This window comes from Raphanus sativus, chromosome 6 (assembly GCF_000801105.2).
Source record: "Raphanus sativus cultivar WK10039 chromosome 6, ASM80110v3, whole genome shotgun sequence".
NCBI lineage: Eukaryota > Viridiplantae > Streptophyta > Magnoliopsida > Brassicales > Brassicaceae > Raphanus > Raphanus sativus.
The window spans coordinates 20,915,575-20,937,143 of NC_079516.1; the positions used below are offsets into that span (position 1 = coordinate 20,915,575).

General features: G+C 35.3%; 2 protein-coding genes and 1 pseudogene across 2 annotated transcripts; 2 read left to right on the plus strand and 1 right to left on the minus strand.

Moving 5' to 3' along the window:
- The first annotated feature begins 1,011 nt into the window (after window positions 1-1,011).
- Window positions 1,012-4,001, plus strand: LOC108813089 (uncharacterized). Its single transcript, XM_056989064.1, has one exon. The coding sequence runs from the start codon at window positions 1,231-1,233 to the stop codon at window positions 3,718-3,720; it is 2,490 nt and encodes an 829-aa protein (XP_056845044.1). The 5' UTR covers window positions 1,012-1,230; the 3' UTR covers window positions 3,721-4,001.
- A 751-nt stretch (window positions 4,002-4,752) lies between these two features.
- On the plus strand, window positions 4,753-7,656 carry LOC108812704 (uncharacterized). The gene has a single exon (XM_018585036.2). It carries the CDS (start codon window positions 4,980-4,982, stop codon window positions 7,476-7,478), a length of 2,499 nt encoding a protein of 832 aa, XP_018440538.2. The 5' UTR covers window positions 4,753-4,979; the 3' UTR covers window positions 7,479-7,656.
- A 132-nt stretch (window positions 7,657-7,788) lies between these two features.
- On the minus strand, window positions 7,789-10,067 carry LOC108808064 (uncharacterized; annotated as a pseudogene).
- Window positions 10,068-21,569: the final 11,502 nt, after the last annotated feature.

Below are 21,569 nucleotides of genomic sequence, written 5' to 3' on the forward strand. Positions count from 1 at the left end.
TTAATCATGTATACCACCTTTAAAAAAAATATAAATAAAAGAAAAGAGATGATAATAAATATTATTGAATATATATTATTAAAATTAAGATTGGAACATAACATAGAAATAAATTTATTTCTAAATTTATTTTATTCAAGTTTAGTCATTATCTAATAAATCACCATCGCATTTAATATTATTTTAACATTAAATGTATAGTTTTAATTTTAATACTTCTTAATTTTATTATAACCAAATTTTATAGATATTTTAATTCTTATTGTTTAAATAACTAATCAAATTTATAATAATTATTGAAATATATATACCTAGATATTGACTCAGATTTAGTCTTAAAATATAAACAGGAGTCATGTTTTTAAATTATATAAAAAATATTTTAACAGAGAGAATAAAATCAGTTTACAAATAGGTTTAAAATATAAAATACTTATTTAAAATTGATTAACTAAATTATGTAAAAAGTATAATTTCGTGCTTTAAAATCAAATAGTAGAATCTAGTTAGAATTATAAATATAGAGGGTGACTGTACTTTTAAAGGGTTCTTGGAGAAGTAACTAGTGCACATGGGCAGATTTTGTTTTGTCTGAGAAGGAAACAAGTGTTCTCATTCCAATTTCTAAGGCAGGCTCAGTGAACCTCATTCTTGATATCTATCTGATTAAGAGATTCCTTAACGATATATAGAAACAAAAACAAGAGAGAAAATTTACATTAGGATCCAAACATATTGATATAAATATCTAGGTATTTTAAATAAATATAGTTTTAAAAATATAGCATATATCCATCCCTTTCCCCACCTTTCATCTTTTTTGAACTTTACCCACCTTTCATCTCCAAGGCACCAACCAGTGGGTTTTGTTTGAATCAATGTTTTAACCTTTTTTGAAATGACAAATTAGTATAAAAACGGAAACAAATTAACGGTAAAACAAGAATCATACAATTTTTAAAATATGCAAAATAAATGTTTTTGCAAAAATGTAAAAAAAAAAGCATAAAAGAAAGACTTGAAAGCCGTGAACAGTTTTTGACTAACCTCAGGTCTCCGAGAGGCCTCCAATGGCTGTCTGCACAGAATAACATCAACACCAAAAAGAAAAGAAAAAAAAAAGAGACAACGAAACAAGCCAAAACCTCTGTAGATGCACATCTGTGTTGTGTCTCAAAGGCCATAATTTCTTGTCTGTTCCAACGACTCAAGAAGTAACTCTGTCTCAAGATGGTTAACCCAATCCCAGAGCCTATCAAAGACATATGGGATGCATGGAGTATCCGAACTACCTTAATCTTCAGTCTCAGCCTCCAAACGTTTCTCATCTTCTTTGCACCTCAAAGAAAACGCACATCCAAAAAGGTACTACTCTCTCTCATCTGGTCAGCTTATCTTCTTGCCGACTGGGCTGCGAACTTCGCCGCGGGACAAATCTCTGATAGTCAAGGAGACGATCCAAAGCCCGGGGAGCCTAAAAAGAACAATAAACTCTTAGCTTTTTGGGTTCCTTTCTTGCTCTTGCATCTCGGTGGTCCAGACACGATCACTGCCCTTGCGCTTGAAGATAACGAGCTCTGGCTCAGGCACTTGCTGGGTCTTGGCTTTCAAGCAATAGCAACCGGCTACGTGTTTCTACAGTCGTTACCAAACGATCTATGGAGACCCATTTTGTTGGTTTCTGCAACAGGAGTGATCAAGTATGTTGAGAGGACGTTAGCTTTATACTTGGCGAGTCTTGACAAGTTTAAAGATTCCATGATTCAGCGGCCTGATCCTGGACCAAACTACGCGAAGCTCATGGAGGAATACGCGGCTAAAAAGGTTATGAAGATGCCTACACAGATTATCAAGATCGAAGAGCCTGAGAAAGATCCAAAAGCTAGTGCTAAGGTTAAGCCTGATGATCTAACCGAGCTCAATATTCTCCAGTATGCTTATAAGTACTTCAACATCTTCAAAGGTCTTGTGGTCGATCTCATCTTTACCTTTCAACAACGAGCTGAGAGCAAGCGATTCTTTAGCGAGCTGAAACCAGGTGAAGCTCTAAGAATCTTGGAGGTTGAGCTCAACTTCATCTACGAAGCTCTTTACACAAAAGCTGAGATTCTGCATAATTGGATAGGAGTCATCTTCAGGTTCATTGCTCTTGGATGCATTATAGCAGCTCTCCGCATCTTCCGATACACGGACAAGAAAGACTATGGAGATTTCGATGTTGGCCTCACTTATGCGTTGCTGATAGGAGGGATAGCTCTGGATCTCATTGCTCTTATCATGTTCTGTCTGTCCGACTGGACCTTTGTCAGGCTGAGGAAGATGAAGGACGAGGTGGATGATCCCGACACTAAATTCGACAAGTTTCTTAACCGGATTCTTGGATTCAGGGGGGGTTTGAAAACAGAGAAGTACAAATGCTTCAAAAAGGAGGACGAAGACGTTGAGAAGGATGGAACGAACAAGACGTGTCATGAAGTGCTCGACACTTTCTTTATGGTACGCAGGTGGTCTGAGTATGTACATGCACACAACTTGCTAGAGTACTGTCTTTGGATAACTCCAAGTAGGATCCATCACACAAAGGGTTTCATACACATGGTCTTTGGCTGGTTTATCGATGTTTTTCGCATTGGAGCTGTCTTCCGAGCCATAGGAAAAGCAATTGCATTCTGTTTCAACGGTATAAAGGAAGCAGGTCATAGTGTTTACAAGTGGTTTGACAATAAGATAAGTGTTTTATGCAAGAACAGAAAATGGTTGAAAGAAGATTATATTAGGAGTTGGATCTACTGGACGTTCTTCATTGTTCATCTTCTTGGATATCTGATAAGAAAGTTCATGGACTTCTTTGGGATACAAGCTCAGCTAGATGAGATTATCTTCACATCAAGTGATCGTGTCACTCTTGATCTGTGGGAGCATATATTTGGAGAGGTTTTGAAGAAATCTCGGTTTGCCGACGACTCGGAAAGCGCCATGAGGGTGTCTTCAGCTAGAGGTGACTGGAGTCTGCGAGACATACAAGGTGAAGACAGAGAAACAGAGAAAAAGCGAGAGAAGCTTCTGCGGTATGTGATGGAAATGGATTATGATCAGAGTCTTCTTGTGTGGCATATTGCAACTGAGCTCTTATACCAATCAGAACAAGCCACTGAAGAGAGTCATAGTGACCGTGAGTTTAGTAAAATCCTTTCAGACTACATGATGTACCTCATGATGATGCAACCCACTCTCATGTCAGCTGTTGTGGGTATTGGAAAGATAAGATTCAGGGACACTTGCGAGGAGGCGAAAAGGTTCTTCGATAGGAGGCATATCGGATACAGAAATATAAAGAAGGCTAGCGAGGCGATTTTATCAGTGACGGCTCCGGCAAAAGCTGAACCTATTGACGTGAAAGGTGACAGAAGCAAGTCAGTGCTGTTTGATGGGAGCATGTTGGCCAAAGAGCTTAAGGGTTTAAAAGAGCTTCCAGAATTAAAGGATGGCTTGAAGAAGGCCAAGGGAGAGGCATACATGTGGGAAGTAGTGAGCAAAGTGTGGGTTGAGTTGCTTTGTTATGCAGCAACTAAGTGTGGCGCTATAGAACACGCAGCTCAGCTAAGCAAAGGTGGAGAACTCATCAGCTTTGTGTGGCTGTTGATGGCTCATTTTGGACTAGGAGATCAGTTCCAGATCAACCAAGGAGATGCTAGAGCCAAACTGGTTATAGGCAAGTGATCCTCAAATAGCCGGCAGCAACAGTAGTTTCCTCCATTTGCTTTTCTTGTGTTCTTTTGTCATTTTAAAGAGTAATAGCGTCTTGAACTGTTTTGCATCTATTGTATCATTACTATTAGAGAGTCAAGCCCAAGAAGTTATTCAAGCCCATTAGCTCATTGTATCTAAGGTTTTAGCAAGATAGATTTCATATATAAATGTGTGTAATGACGTTGTAATGGGTTAACCTTGCTGCCATAAAAGGCAGCCTTCTTCTCATCTTATGAATTATCATTAGAACTCTTGAATCTCTTGCAGACAACTAAAGTTTTTCCCTTTCTTTACTTTCTTGCACAATAAAGCTCATTGAGCTATTTCTATTTTATGTTTCAATAAACACACAAATCTATCTTGTCCTAAAATGTTCTCAATTACCAGCGGCTGAATCATATGCATTGTAGCTAATGGACCTTCTTGTTTATCTTATGTTTTGCTGATACATTCATTATGTGGACTTGATTGATTCATACGATCCAAAAGACAACTCTCCTAAAGATAATATGCGTTAAAATGATGGACACAAACAGAGAGCAAACAATTCACAAAACAGACATGACTAAAGTAAAGATAAGACTAACCAGGGGTAGGGGACAGTCTTAAAATAATATACTACTGATAATTTTATTATAAACAAAAAATAATCAGTCTTAGGCCTTTAATCATAGTATTAAAGATTCAAACTGGATTTTAGTTGATTAATGTATTAATCCTTAAACGACGCGAGCTCAACTTATGATACATACATGCAGTACTGCATACATGAGCTTTTAATTATTGTTACTCAACAGCTGTCACTTTTGATTTTTATTATTTATAAACAAAGACCAATAAGCTAAAAGTCGTCTCCCGCAAATTTTTTTTAAAAACGAATTTTTTATTCAAAAGAATATTTTTATTTAACAAAGAAGGTTTTTACGATTCGAATAACCACTAGTTCTTTAAATAAAATTTGCAATGAATGTACGAAAAATGCAAAATAGTTTATTATTAATTCGTAGAAAAAAAAAACAGAACAGCTAGACCTGAGTGAGTCGCTGAGTTGACTCTTACCCGAGTTATGAGTTAAGTCTGGTAAAAAAAAGGAGCATCAATGGCTTCCCAAAAGAAAGAAGGGAGAGAGAGAGAGTAGAAAAGAAAAAAACAAAACACATCAAAAGAGAAAAAAAATAAGAAGCTTTGTCTTTTGTTTTCTTTTCTTATCTCCAGAGAGAGCAACAACAATGGTGGAAGTGATACCAAAAGACATCAAAGAAGTGTGGGACAGATGGAACATAAGAGGAGCAATCATTCTGAGTCTAACCCTCCAAGCAATTCTCATCTGCTTCTCACCTCTCAGGAAACGCACACCAAGAAGACTTTTGATCATGCTCGTTTGGTCCTCATACCTCTTAGCAGATTGGTCTGCTAATTTCGCTGTTGGTCTCATCTCCAAGAACCAAGGTAAAGACCCCAAGAAAGGTGACCCTCCACAGGACAAGAAGCTCATGGCCTTATGGGCACCGTTCTTGCTCTTACATCTTGGTGGACCAGACACAATCACAGCCTTTGCCCTTGAAGACAACGCTCTTTGGCTCAGACATGTCTTTGGACTCGTCTTTCAGGCTATCGCTGGTGTTTATGTTGTTCTTCAGTCTATCCCCAATAGCCTCTGGTTGATAATAGTCTTAGTGTTTATCTCCGGGACTATAAAGTATCTAGAGAGGACAACGGCTTTGTATAGTGCGAGTTTGGATAAGTTTAGAGACTCTATGATTCAAGCGCCGGATCCAGGACCAAACTACGCGAAGCTCATGGAGGAGTACAAAGCCAAGAAAGAGGCAAGACTACCAACAAAGATCATTCTCATTGATGAGCCTGATAAGGAGAATAGGCCAAAGAAGTTGGTGCATCCAGCACAAGCCTCGGACATTAGAAAAGAAAAAGAAAATAGTAAGTTGACTGATCTTGAGATTGCTCAGTATGCTTACAAGTTCTTCAACACGTTCAAGGGTCTTGTGGTCAACCTCATCTTCAGCTTCAGGGAGCGCGACGAGAGCCTAGAGATCTTTGAGAATCTTACTGATCCAGAGGAAGCTTTGAGGATCATTGAAGTTGAGCTTGGATTCCTCTATGATGCTCTGTTCACAAAGGTCGCTGTTCTTCACACCGTTATCGGAACTATATCACGGGTCGTTGCTTCAGGGACCCTTGTGGCAGCTTTCATCATCTTTCATAATAAACCAAACAAAGGCACAGAGTTTCATGATGCTGATGTTAAGGTTACTTACACGCTGTTTGGAGTTGGTTTAGCTTTGGATCTCATATCAATCCTCTTGTTTCTGTTTTCTGACTGGACTTGTGCTGCACTTAGTAGCTTGAAGGATGACCCGGACGAAAAACTATCACCGAAAGATCGGTTTTTCAACTGGCTTCTTAGTCTCAGAAAGCTTAGTTGGACGGTGCAAGAGTGCCACAAGAAAGGTGAGCACAAGTGTGACAAGGAAGGTCATGATAAATGTTCGAAGCATGAAGTGCTTACAACTGGATTCTTCCTCAGGAGATGGTGTGGAAGCATTAACGTGTTTAACTTTCTAGCATACGCCACAAATGCTGAAGTAGAGAGGATCCATGACGCAAGAGGTAAACTCCGCCGCTACGCGTGGACTGCCTTCATTTACCCATTTGAGAATCTCAGCTTTGTCATCCAAACAATTGGTGGAAAGGTTGCTGAGTTGATCAACGCTGTGCACAAGAGGATCAGCCACCAAGTCAATGAGACATCAAGAAAACATCCTTGGGCTCGTAGTACTATCTACCCTTTCTATTTCGGGTTCCTATCACGCATTCCGCACTTCATCAAGCTTGTGTGGGATAAGTTCAGCGACTTCTTCGACATCTCGGACATGCTTGATATGGTTTACAAGACTCTCTTTGTGCATGGAGAGCCTATGACTAAAGAGCTCTGGGCTTTCATGTTCAATGAGCTCAAGTACAAGTCAAAGTTTGGAGACAGTCCTGAGAATGCTAAAAGGATATCTCTGGCTCGAGGGCAATGGACTTTGAGAGACAACCTTCCAGAGGACGCAGACCGGGAGAAGCTTGTGGGTTATGTCACAAACTTTGACTACGATCAGAGTCTTTTGATGTGGCACATTGCAACAGAGCTCTGTTACCAACAGGAAGAGACTATCCCTAAGGGCTATGATGAAAGTAAGCACTACAGCAACCGTGAGTTCAGCAAAATCATTTCAGACTACGTGATGTATCTCCTTATCATGCAACCTGGTCTGATGTCCGAAGTTGCTGGAATTGGGAAGATCAGGTTCAGAGACACAATGGCTGAAGCTGACAAGTTCTTCCACAGGAGGCATATTGAGAACGTCAGAGATGTGAAAGTAGCCAGCAATACCATCCTTGACGTCAGTAGTGATATTGATCCGATGGGTGTTAAGGGAGATAGAAGCAAGTCTGTGTTGTTTGATGCGAGCAGGCTAGCTAAAGACCTGAGGCAGCTGGAGGAGAGGTATGGGAAAGACAAATGGGAGATACTGAGCAAAGTGTGGGTGGAACTTCTCTGTTATGCAGCGTGTCATTGTGATTCCACAGCTCATGTGGAGCAGCTTAGTAGAGGTGGTGAGCTGATCAACTTTGTTTGGCTTTTAATGGCTCATTTTGGATTAACAGATCAGTTCCAGATCAACAAAGGAGATGCCAGAGCTAAACTTATCATAGGCAAGTGATTAAAAAAACACATCTCCTGGTGTCTTGTTCAATCAAGCATTGTAATTCTTCTACTTTCTCTGCACAACTATGAACTCTTTTCTGCATAGGAATGTTGTTGTTGTTGACATTATGTTTTATGTTGGAACCTTGTGATGTCTGTTGCACCGTTTGCTCAACCATTGACTCTTTCTTCCACTTTCTGCTCAAAACCATGAACTGTTTTCTGCATAGATATGGACATTTGTATGCTTTTGTGGACTTTGAATCAAACATATCTTAGTCTTCACATGACTTTGGACCTTTACCGTAGTAGACGATGATGGCTCATATCTTATCTTATGAGTCACAAGAAAGAGTGTATTTGGGCTTTAACCGGCGATTCTTCTAGAGTAGGGATTGGGAGGCTGTGTAGGTCTGAGGAACATGTTACACCACTTTCTCCCACCCATCCAGCCTTCATCGTCGGTTTCTGTTGCCTTTGACTCCATCTTCCTCCTCCGACCGCTGCATCTGCCTGTTTTATATGCAGCCTCTGATGGCCCACGAGGAAAGACCCAGTTCTTGTTCATAGATGCTAAAGAAGTCGCATCATTTGATTTCCTCAGACAAATAATCAAAAACTATGAGAACAGAAGAGGGAGAGAATATTTGATTTTTACTTTACTAGGACTCTTCCTTCCAGGTGGTGGTATATACTTAGCATCTCTGACATGATAACTTTCCGCAGGTTTGTTGTTCCATGCTGTCTCCTTGTTAATCTTCTTAGGCATCTCCAGCTTCCACTGGGCCTGACTAGCGCCAAAAGGAGCATTCGCAGCATAACTGTTGAATGACTTATTGTTAGCAGTATTGGTCCAAGTTGCAGGCAACCTCTTGACGGATTGCCGCTGCTGATCCTCGAGAGACCCTCTTTGTCCAACATAGATTTTGGTACGAGAGAGATGGTGGAACATAATAACAACTCTGAAAGACTGTAAAGCCTCTGCAGCAGTCGGCCTATTGCTGGGATCCCATGAGCATATAGGCGCTCAACAAGGTTAACCGCCTCTGCACTAGCATATGTCATCAAGCTTGAAAGGTGTACACCCGGAAGCTGCAAGATAACATATAGATCATTACTAGTATCCAAAGATAGAAGAAACTCGATGACAGCGGTTAAAAACTTGGAAACTGAAACTTAAAAAACAAGCCGAACTCCATCACATGTGCTGATATTTATAGGTAAGTCAAGGGTATCAATTACCTGGCTTAATTAAGATCACGGTGAAAGTATCCACGCTGATGCATGTAAGAAAGGCCTTGAAAGGCTTGGAAGCACCAATTTCGGATATCAGATTCTGCAAATAGCTTAGGGCGATCCTTCATAAGCTGGTAAAGACTGCACTTCTGCCCGAGTAAGAACAATAAGAATATTTAGGGCACTAGATGGAAGAACAGATTCATGGCTAATTTATGTATTAGTATGCAAATATCTTAGATAGCAAGTATGTTAATGCATAAAGAAAAGACACATAGAAATTTGTTAACGAGGTTCGGACCAAGTCCAGAACTCATTCACTAGAAAAGATAGCAACTACAATTGTTATATGGTACTAGCACACACCCGTGCCGACCACTCTTATCTAGAATTACAATGATGATAGCAACTACTACTCCTTGTCTTCTTGACGAGTATAATTCTCTCTAACAAAACTACCAACAGATCTCTCAACTGTCTGGTAAGACGACGTCACACACATCCATGTGCATCTTCAATAAACCCTAGACACGTGACTGCTCCTGTCACCGCCTTCGTCTCTTTATACTCCAACGAGTAAACCCTAATCTTCTCAAGCCCACTAATCTCATCTTATTAGTTAGGCTTTTTGTTGTAACTAAGTCCACATAGATCTTCTAATGTCTTGAAGCCCACGTGACTCTTTTCCTTTAATAGTCATCCATTGCATAAGAAAATATCCCACATCATCGCATCTTGATATTTTCTTTTTCTTCTCCAAAGCGTGTGTCACACACCACTCTCCATGTGTAACACATGTGCACGAACCAAAGCTTCACCGCTGCAGCAACTTTGTTTTTCACGTTCAGCACCTTCTAGACATCGTCTTGTCACAGCTACTCATGTTGCGTCTCACAGCTTCATACAAACTCAGTCAACATAACTCAACAATCTCTCCGTTGTTTGAGTTTAAGGATCCATGGGAAATCTCCAACAGCTTCTCGTTACATCAAGCATGATGCTCAAAAGATCAATCTTCTTCATTCTCTCCCTTTTTATTTGAATGTGTCAACTCAAGCTCATCCATCAGTAATCACATAGCAATAGCTCTCCCTGCATCATTACGTTCTCTCCCTACTTGAATGCACATTCATATAAAACAACTCTTCTGAAACTGCTCTCACACTGCAATTTTGAAGCTATAGAACTATTCCCAGTCCAGGTTGAAGCGCCTCAAATAAAACACAAACTAACCAATCACAATCCCACCGTTGAATTGCAAGACAGCAGTACAATGAAGATTGTCACCAAGTTTCAGCTCAATCAGACTACTTTTGAATCTCAACCCGTTGCCTTGAAACACCCATCTCAGAACATATTTCATATTCATTGCGCAGAAACTTCCGGAGCTCGAGACTGACCATACGTCAGAAGCAGACACCTTCCAAAGATGTCTTAGTTGCATTCTTGACTGAGTTTGTAAAAGATAACTCAACACTGGAGAAGGAAAAACTAATGAAAAAGATCAAACCATGTACTCGAACACAAAGTATAGGTTATCACTCTCCCGGATGACTTTCTTCAGCTTCACAATGTTTGGAAGATTCCTTCAGCGCCACTCCAAGCTTTTTCCTCTTTTTTGTTTTTTTTTTTTTTATCTCTACGTTAATTTCCTTTTTGTAATCTGTAATCAATCTTTCCATTCCTTCTAGAATTCTTTTAAAAGTGTTTCCTTTTTTATTCATTCATGTCAAAATTCCTCCTTGGCCTTTATATATAAGCATGTTCGTGTAGAAGCGTAGAGATTCTAACAGGGCAGAAAATTATTTTCGATTCGACAGAGTTAGAATCAAAATCAAAGGTAGAAGGGAGACGATCTCTTGCGAGATTAATCTCTTGATTTCGCGATGAGAATCGTTCTGGAATCTCCTTGTCCCACAAGTTACTATAAGATTAGTAATAACCCTTATGATCTTGATAGCTTGGTCTCTGAGATGAACTCTGTCGTAAAGAATCTCAATATCTTTTCAAAGAATGGTAGAGGATTTGTGATGCGCGTGTCTGAATACGCCGAGACCGAAGAAGAAGAAGAAGAACCTTGTCAATTCTGTACATACTGCGATGATGAAGATGATCTGTATCCGATGATCAACGACCACAAAACCCTAATAGAGGAAGATGTTACAAATCAAGTATCGGTCATTGAAGCAGAGATGCTACACGAGAGTGCAATGCTTCGCTATGCAATAGCTCGGGTTGAGAAGTACAGAGACTCTAGAGAACATGTGGAAAGAAGGCTTGATTGTCAATATCGGCAGGAAGTTGCTGATGCACTAAATATCTACCTGACTTCAGTTCAACAACGCTCGTGCAGAGACTATAATTAATGCAAGAACGTTATCAGTGCTGAGAAAGAAGCAAAGAAGGAATCTGGTCTGAGAAAGGCAGCACAAGAGGAAAAGCTCTATGTTGTTGTTAGAAGTGTTGCAAGCACATGGGATCATCCTCTCTATCTGGAGATTACTGAGTCTTCGACTTAATTTGATTTTCTCATTTTAGTTTTTTTTTTGTATTTTTGTAAATAAGTAAGTTGTTCCCAAGTTTGTTAGCACTGGTCAGACTCCCATCTTCATTATAAAATTGAAAAGCAAATTATGTTTAGTCTAAAGTGTGTGATCTTCTTCCTTTTGACACCGTACAATACTTACTAGAGGAACTTTGGCCAAATAAATATTAGAGATCAATCAATATCAATGATTGATTTTAGGGTTGGGCAAATAAACCAAATCTGAAAACCCAAACCGAACCCGATCTGATAAAAATGAATCGAATCCAATCCGAATCCAACATAAATATCGAATGTATCTTTTTTTTTATGATATTTCGGATTATGAGTATCATTCGAATCAAACCCGAACCTAAATGGATATCCAATAGAACCCGAAACATTCAAAACTCCAAAACAATCTTGTGCCAAACATGTTCATAGGTTCTAATATGTATCAAAAATACACTAAGATATATTGAACATCTAAAATAATTATCTATTACATGAAGGCTGCTGGTTCTATTACATGAAGGTTGATGGTTGATGGATGAAGGTAGCAGTTGAAGCTTGAAGTTTTTAGATTTTGGTTTTGTTTTCATTGAACAATGTTTCTCATTTCATGAGAACTTAGTTTTCGTTTTATGCTTTCATTTATTTGGTTTTATTTATATCAATAAATATGTTTACTTTTCGTTTGATTTTGAATGATCACGGTTGATGTTCCTATCTTATTATTGAATCAATTTTACTTATGTTTTGGTTACAAAATATATACAAATAAGGTATTCTAAAACCGAAAAACCGGGTTTTGCTGATGTTTTGATTACAAAGTAGGTACAAATCAGGTACTTCTAAACCGAAGAACCGATTGAGACTGAACCCGAAAGTACATCGGGTTATACATGTTTTTTGAAGATTTACCCCGATACGAATCCGATAGAACCAGAACCAGTACGAACGGAACTTTCATATAACCTGTATAAGGCTGATTTTGATAAACTCCCAAAAACTGAAACTCGATTGGACAAAACCGAAATCCGATTGGAATCCCAAATGCCCAGACCTAATTGATTTTTGTATGTTTTCATTTATTGTATATAATATATTGTTATTAACTTCTATTGTACCCTAGTATCAGTCTGTATATAACCTCTGCTTGTACATTGTTCACAAATAAGATTCAATATAGACTTGCATGTTATCAAGAGACATAAGATCTTGAAGATCCAAATTTTTTTCTTTTGTTCTACCATCACTCAAACGCTCATCATGAAAACATAAACACCATCACTCAACCTCTCCTCAACATCAACATGAATAATGTCTCAAAACTCACTGCTACCAATTACCTCATGTGGAGTCTCCAGGTTAATGCTCTCTTTGATGGATATGCGCTTGCTGGATATCTTGAGGGATCGTTCACTATCCCTTCCGCAACCCTCAGCAATGACGATCCAATCACCGTCAATTTGGACTACACTTTGTAGTCACATCAAGACAAGCTCCTTTATAGCGCAATTCTAAGAGAAATCTATCAATATCTCCAGCCTCTTGTCTAGTGTTGCACCACCTCGTATGATGTGTGGAACACACTTGCATCAACCTATGCAAAATGAAGCAGAGGTCACATTAAACAGCTAAAGACACAACTCAAGAACTCGAAAAAGGAGAACAAGAAAATCGATGATTACCTTCAAGGCATCACAGCTCGTTTGGATCCACTAGCAACTCTCGGGAAAGTTGTTGACCACGAAGATCAGATCGATCTTATCCTCGAAGTACTTCCAGAAGATTACAAATATGTCATGGACCATATCGAAGGCAGAGACGTTCCCTCATCGATCACGGAGCTGCATGAGCGTCTACTCAACCACGAGGCCAAAATCCTCTCCGTCAGTGATGCTCTTGTCTCACCAACTCCTGTCACAGCCAATATGGCACAACAGTGCAACAACACCAACAACTACAAATTAAAGGCCAAAACAAGCATAGGAATACGTCACATCAGTTTAACCAACTGGCAGTCATCTCCACAACAACAAAACCACAATGAGTCAAGAGGAACATTCCATACTTTGGACGCTGTCAGATCTGTGGCACACAAGGAAACAGTGCCAAGCGATGCTCTAACTCCAAAGCTATCAGTTTTCTAGTCAACAGCAAGTTAGTCCATTCATGCCTTGGAATCCTTTAGCTAATCTCACCGTAGCTGGTTCCTACAACACTACCAACTAGCTACTGGACAGTGGCACAATTAACCATATCACGTCGGACCTTGAAAACTTCTCCTTCCACTAGGCTTACAATGGAGCCACCTACTTATGGGCCAATCCCGTCTTCCTTTCAAGAATGAAGCATGTTGCGTTAGACTAACATTTTTTTCAAAACCAAGTCAGGTCAGACACACTATGAGTGGTACACGTCTCATCCAAGGACCAGCTAGCAGATGCTATGAACAAACCCTACCACATCCAACATTCATTTCATTAGCTAGCAAGATCGGAGTGTGCAAATCCCTCCATCTTGAGGGGGCGTATTAGTGATCAATTAATATCAATTATTGATCTTCGTATATTCTCATTTATTATACATAATAGATTGCCATTGACTTCTATCATTTACCCTAGTATCAGTGCAGGGGCGAAGCCACCTTATCAGGTGTGGTGGCACTTGCACCCATAAATATTCTAAAAGTTAAAATTTTATAGCTAGGAACCCTATGATTTTGGTGGATCAGATGGTAAAAGTTAACAAGTGCACCCATAATAACCTAGGTTCAAATCTCATTCATGCATTTTTAATTTTTATTACCAATAATGCACCCAGTAAATAAATATTCTAGATTCGCCACTGTATCAGTGTCTGTATACAACCTCTGCTTGTACATTTTTTCATGAATAAGATTCAATATAGACTTACAATAAATACATAATTCTCATCTACTTTGTGAATTTATTAAAATGGAATAAAGGAGGTAGATAGCTCTCTAACTTTAAATTAGTTTGTTATTAATTGTGCTCTTTATGGGTGGTAAATGAGAGTGACTCACAATCAACCATTATTGCTAAGTAAGATTTAAGGTTGCATTTACCTCTTGCCAACACATATACTCCATACTAGTATATGCAAAATAACAGTGGCAGAGCCAAAAAATTTTGTACTAGGGTCTAATTTTTGTATTGGAATTAATATTTTTTGTAACCATAGAAAATAAAACTAAAACTAATATAAATTCAAATTTTTAAGATAAAAATGTAAATATTTTAGTTGTATAGTTAAATTTTATCTTTAATAATTATTTTTGTGGACTCAATTTTTTTTAATGGGATCAATACAAATTTTATTTAAAAACAAAACAATTTTTTTAAAAAGTAGTGGGAATCAGATGATCCCCTCTTCGTTAACTGCCTCTTTCCCTGCAAAATAGTAATGTATTTTGTTGGTTTGGAAGAGGTGAAATAGCATAAGATGCATCCATAATTTTGTACAGAAATGGAAACAGGGGTATCAATACAAAAAAAATCTCAAACCTAGTGACAGTAAATATCAAATGATCCCAAACCTACTGGTATGATTGACCAGCTTTTTAAAGAAAAATTCAAGCTCCTCTACTACCAGATTCATGACTTAAAACATCAGTCAGTTACATTGTATCCACGACAAAAAAAGTTGCACGTCACCATAATGGCCTAATGTCTCAAGTTAGTAGGCTGACCAGGAACTCCAGAAATCTTAAACCAAGACATAATATTACGTCCAGGGACTCTTTTGTCAAAATTCCTGAACCAAGTGCAACCCATCATACACGTAACGGTTTCCTTTCTTGTCCAGTAACTTTTTGTTTATGTTGCACGGAAGCTTCATCGGACGTCCGCTTCCCACTTTTTCGAAACCAGAATTGGAATCGAAACCTAACGAAAGCTTACGGAATTTCGTTTCTAAAATATTATCTTTAAAAACACATTGGAAACTTGCAATTCCATCTTAGAGTTACGCTTCCGTTTTTTCATACACAATGTCATAAATCAGTAAAAATACAAAATCATAGTTTTTAGTTTATGTAAAATCCAAATTTTAATAGTAATGAAATAGAGAGAATGGAAAAATACAAATATTAAAACTAATTCTATAAACTATCTTTTTATTAAAGAAATATGCCTTGAAGTTTTTATTTAAGATATAGCATATATTCAAATATATTGTGTCAATAAATTTAGGAAACATTAAAAATAATTAATATAATAATTTTTAAACTTAATATATGTGTATTTTCAGAGTTTTAATATGAAATCATTTCAAAGTTATTATAAATGAATAAGTGCTTTATTTTAAATTTAAATCATATAATTTTTAGTCCTAATATAATAAAAAGATTCTTATATATATATATATATATATATATATATATATATATACGGATATTCGCTTGCAACACGTATCCGCTTCCTAATTTTTTAAAAAACTTCTCTTCAGCGTTTCTATACGCTTCCGTTTACACGTCTTGCTTCTGTTTCCATGTAGTATAGCTTTTGCTAAATAACTCTCACTGGAATGCTTTCTCACATGATATATGTTTCACATGGTATTGCTATTAGCTAAAGCCAAATTGCATATAACAAACTTCTGATTTTCCAATACTTTTTGATCCTAGCTTGCTAGTCATTTCACTGCACTGGCCAGTAGATTATCGTATAGCGTATAGCCACGATTTAAATTGTGACTACGACAAATATTTTGGGGCTATATCAGAAAATAACCATGAAAAGTCGTGAAAATAAATAGTGATGATACGTCCGTAACCAAAAAAAAACGTGACAAATCGTGGCCGTATAAACATGTTTTAGTCATGTTCTTTTTTTTTGCTAAATTTTTAGTCATGTTTTTCTGTGGCAATATAGTCAAGATATTTTTTGACTAATATATTTAAGATATTGTCAAGAAAATCTTATGGTCTTTTTTGCCACAAATTTGACACGTTTATTTTTGTGTTTTCCTTTTCCACAAAATGGTTATGTTTACATTCGTAACTATTTTAGTAACAAATTTATGTGGCAAGACTCGGTGCAAAATTTAATGGAAGCGGTTGTGGGTGGATAATTTATAGCTCAGTGGAACTGTGGAAAACCCAAACAGCAACGAGATGGTATAAACATATGAGGATGAACATTGACTTAACTTTAATTCATAGCTGTACCGGCGCTGCATACTAAGAAGTAAACATCATTTGTAATGGTCTTGGTCAGGGCCGTCTCAAACTTTAGACGGACCATGTTCAAAATAAAAAAATAAGTCTTTTTTTAACAATCTGAAATTACTTTGATTTTTTTTTACAAAATATCAATATAACATAAAATAATTACATCAATTTAATTATTTAATATCTAAATAATACCATTTTCTAGTTTTAATGCAAAATCATTGGTCAAATCGTTGAACATAATTATTTGGCATTTTTCAATGCAAAGTCATCGATCAAATCATCAAATTTGATCATTCTTCTAACTTTTTCAGTTATTTTTTTTACGTTTATTATATGCATAATCAAAAATCATAATCTATAAATATAGTAGAGTTACAAAATCTGGACAGTAAGATATATACTCTTGATTAGACAAATCACTTTTTTTTCCTTATCAACAGAAGTTGTAAGCTAATTTTTTTTTTTGCTATTTCTAATTAAAAAATGGTGAAAAATATATTTTGATATCCATATTTATAATCACTAATTGATAATTGTTTCCTAAACATAACCAATTTAGTATATTAACTTTACATACCACCACTGAATATTCAAACACACATTAATAACTATTTTTACTTTCCAAAATATATAATTGATATAAATACTAACTACTTCCTAATTTATTGCATTTTTAGTTGGTTATATAAACAAAATAAAAATTGTAATTACATTTATTGGTTGTAAATACGAAACCTAAATTCAAATATAGTTATTCTGATTTTTTATAAAAATGTGATTTTAAATTTATAACTATTACTAAAAAAAAAAAAATTATGGACCCTCTAAAATTTTGGACCCTGTTCGACCGCTCCACTTGCACGTGCTAAAAGACGGCCCTGGTCTTGGTTTTCAAGACACATAAAAAATACATCCACAAGAAGAGAAGATGGAAACAAGAATTTTTCCCAAATCTGTATTTGTTTATAGAACTAATACAGTGTCAGTTTTAGCTAAACATGGGAGAGAGACTGTGTCTCAAACAGTACTCCTAGTCCTAGATTAGAATAATAAAAATTATAATATACAAAGTTTATTTGTAATTATAATATACAAGGTCTAGATTCTTAAATTAATTTGGAGAAACATTGTTCGACTTATATGATTTAAGTATAAGTTTGTTTCACTTTGTCTGTGTCTTACTTTTCATTTTTAGTGTATTTAATAATTGGTTTTGAACAACAATAGTTTTTGTCGTGTTGGGTCAACACATTGTCAAAACAACAATTATGTGAAAAAAAATTAAATGTGATTGTGAGAAGAATAGTCAACGATTTACAAATTCAAAATATTATTTGTTTAAAAAAATCGAAGATTGTAATTTTAATTGAGCGTATAACTAAACACAAGTTAGAGTTACATGTTTACGATTTTATGGCATATAACATTAGATGTTATAAGAAGGGTATATTAAAATTCTGAATGGGTGATATGTTCTTCAAATCTGGAGTTTCTGTAAATTTAACCATATACATGTAACTAGTTAACTTTATAAAAGTTTGGTTCTATTACTTTAATCTAACATGTTGAAGAGTTTATGAAAAGTTATATTTGGTTTGGTGCAATGCATTGACTGGAAATTTTAGTTTTTATTGTACTGTTTGTAATCGTTCTTTAAAACCATTAGATTACATAATCACCACAATAATAGAATAAATATTTCTTAAAGTGTTATTTAATATAGGAAAAACTAATTAAACAATTGTAAAATATAATTTATCATTTTTAATTGTCTTAAACACATCGGTTTACAACAAAGAGAGTTCATCAAGTCAAAATAACAAAGCAACACTTAAAACTATAGTCAATCTCCTTCTTTGTGTGAGCTTTTTCATGGTTTTTAGATGAATATTATGTTGAAACCATCTAGAGCCTAGAAACTCAAGGCATAGAAGAGACGAAGACGAGGATCTTCAATGATCTATGCCGTTGAGATTGCACCACTGTTCACGATATAGAGATGGATATGCATTAGAAGTATCCGGGAGCCAAGAGAAAAGAGAGTTGATAGAGATCGCAAAAAGGGTAGACATATAGAAGAAATAAACGGAAAAAGAGGAGGGCTTGGGGTTTTTTTCACTGGAAAAATAGGTGAATAACTCATCCTATGAACATAATATTCACCTACTTCTTTTCGCTGTAGAATTAGGTGAATAACAGTAAGAAAAAAACTTCATTTTTATGAACATAATACTTAGAAATTTTGGTATAGTCTCAAATATTGGTTGTGTGATATTTTGATAATTTTATGCATATATTTAACGTTCGCTAATTTTACAAAATAAGTTTAAAAACTGATGGAAAAAGTAAAACAAAATTTAAATGTCTTTATATTTGCCATATTTTCTTCTAAAAACACAGACAAAAATAATTTCGAAACTATTAAAATATATATTATTGTAAAAAATCCGGCGCGTAGCGCCGGTAAACCCCTAGTATAAAATAAAATATAGTTGTTTATTTATTTTCTTTTCCAATATTTTATAGAATCATTTTGAGAAAATGGTCATTTAAATCACGAACTTTCAAATTTGGTTGAAAAAACACGAACTTTCACTTGGACCATTTAAAGCACCAACTTTCATTGAGAAGTCATTTTAATCATAAACTTTCATTGACCATATCATTTTACTTCTATCTTTTGTCAACAGTTATAATTGACTAACAATAAACCTAAAATAGCTTTTAAAGTTGATGATTTTTTGGCTCAAATATAAATGATCTAACTTTAGAATAAATGATTTAGTAGCTAGAATTGTTTTATAAAAATAAATATTTAATAAATAAAATATAATTTTTATTATTTTCTTCAAATGAAAATTTAAATAATTTTCATTATGTTCTAAAATAGTTATTTAACATATCATTATTTTAATAGTTATTTATTAAAAAGTTTATAAAGAATAATTATGTCAGTTTTGTAATTATTCGTAAAGTTTGGATTATGTTTCATAATTTTATTGCCAAAGTTGATATCTTTTTTGACAAATTATATAAATAATTTTTATTATTAGTGTTATATTTATCAAAAATATATTTTCAATATTTAATATTTAATCTTTTGGAAAAAATTGATTTATATTTTTTCCAAAGAACATCAACTTTGACAATAAAATTATGAAACATAATCCAAACTCTATGAATAGTTACAATACTGTCATAATTATTCTTTATAATTTTTGAATAAATAATTATTAAACTAATCATATGTTAACTAACTATTTTAGAATATAACGAAAATTATTTAAATTTTCATTTGAAGAAAATAATGAAAATTATATTTTATTTATTCAATATTTATTTTTATAAAAACAATTCTAGCTACTAAATAATTTATTCTAAAAGTTACATAATTTAAATTTGTAATTAATTTATCATAGATCCTATAAAATAAAATATAGTTGTTTTTTATTTTGTTTTCCAATATTTTATAGAATCATTTTGCTATTACTTGATTAGCACCAACAATATCTTTTGGGTAACTATAATTTATTCCTGAAACAGGTTTTTTTACAAGTTGTCGATGGGAGGTCCAGGGTGTGGTGGTTCATCATCTGTTTTGATTGGTTTCCTTCCTTTCTCGACCACTCTTTGTTGATCCATGGTTTCGTTGTGATATTTTACACTTATTTTTATTATTTTTATGGTATTGCTTATTTTCGCTTGTTTGAGTCTTATGACAGTTTAACTGAGCTGATACTAGTTTTCATTAACATGTTCCATCTGGGTAGTGCTCTTATCCGTTTCATCTTCTCAGGCCTCCCCTCCCCCCTTTTTCATGGGCAGGGAAAGACTGTTTAGTGGTCAGGCTGGTGTGTTCAGCTTCTTCTTGGGTTTGTATCACTTGAAACTTCTGGAGTGGAGCTGTCTTCTCTGTGACACCATAGTTGGTTTATTCATCCCTTTATTGATCCTTTGTTTTTTTTGTTTTACGTTTGTGTTGTTTGAGATCGTTCGTTGTTTTGTGTCAATCGATTTGTGTTTGTTAGGTGCGGTTCTTGGAGCTTTTCTACCTCCCATTTGTTAAGTTATCGGATTGTTTTTTATAGCTGTCGTTGTATGTTAGATTAATTCCACTTGTGGCTTCGCCGGGTTCTCTGATTACCTTGGTTGAGGGTAAACAAGAGATTCATCTTTGCTTTTCCTCAAGTCAGGTTTGTGCTGCAACGAGCATACGTCTATGGAAGACATGAGAGAACATGAACATGAACATACATCTATGGTGTACCCTCAGTTTTGGAAACGAGTGGACGACATTGGGATATGCCACAATAAAACCATTATTTGGTCCCTTGACCGTATGTTGCAGATACAAAATCATGCTACATTGGAGATTTTGTGTAGTTAGTTACTCGAGATCACCATGTTCAGATATAAATTTCTAGGAATGACCCCTCATGCTACGATATTATTTGAATTAGGACTTTATGACCTGAAGTAAAGCTACCATGGAGTTTGATCCCAGAAAAAAACTAGAAATGTTGTTGGGTTCTTCTCCTAAAATGTGTTGTTTTATTCGTCTTTTGAGCTGTTTTCACCTATAGGTGAGTGTTTTAATGGTGTTAGGTTGGCGTTTTTGTATTCCAGAATTGTATCCTTTGAAAAATGAACGAATCAGGGTTAAAAATAAATTTTATTAGGTTTCTAGTTTACTCATATATCATAATTTATAAATAATTTTTAATAGGATTTTTTATTCTATTGATATCTAGGGAAATTTCCTAACAATGAACGAATCAGTGTTAAAAATAAATTTATTTTAGGTTTCTAGTTTATGGTATGTAGTTATATCATAATTTATACATAAAAGTTTAAATAAAATTATCTAACAATATTGGAATTCCACACTGGAATTGATACAATTACAAACTTCAAAGTTCGTTTATAGTTAAACAAAATATTATGTTTTGTTTTTTTATCCTATATAACATAAATAATTATGTGAAATTTAAAGAATATTAATGAAATATATTTTGGTCACGTTTTTACAGAATTTAAAGAGAAAAAGAAAAAATATTGAAAAAGTTACTAGCCAAATATAAAAGTCTTTGTGACTTCAATTCGTTCAATAGAAATTAAAAATCCATTAATTTAGGAATGTTATT

Bases quoted from the DNA above. Each gene is read 5' to 3' on its own strand.
- LOC108813089 (XM_056989064.1), top strand. From the start codon at position 1,231: ATGGTTAACCCAATCCCAGAGCCTATCAAAGACATATGGGATGCATGG.
- LOC108812704 (XM_018585036.2), top strand. From the start codon at position 4,980: ATGGTGGAAGTGATACCAAAAGACATCAAAGAAGTGTGGGACAGATGG.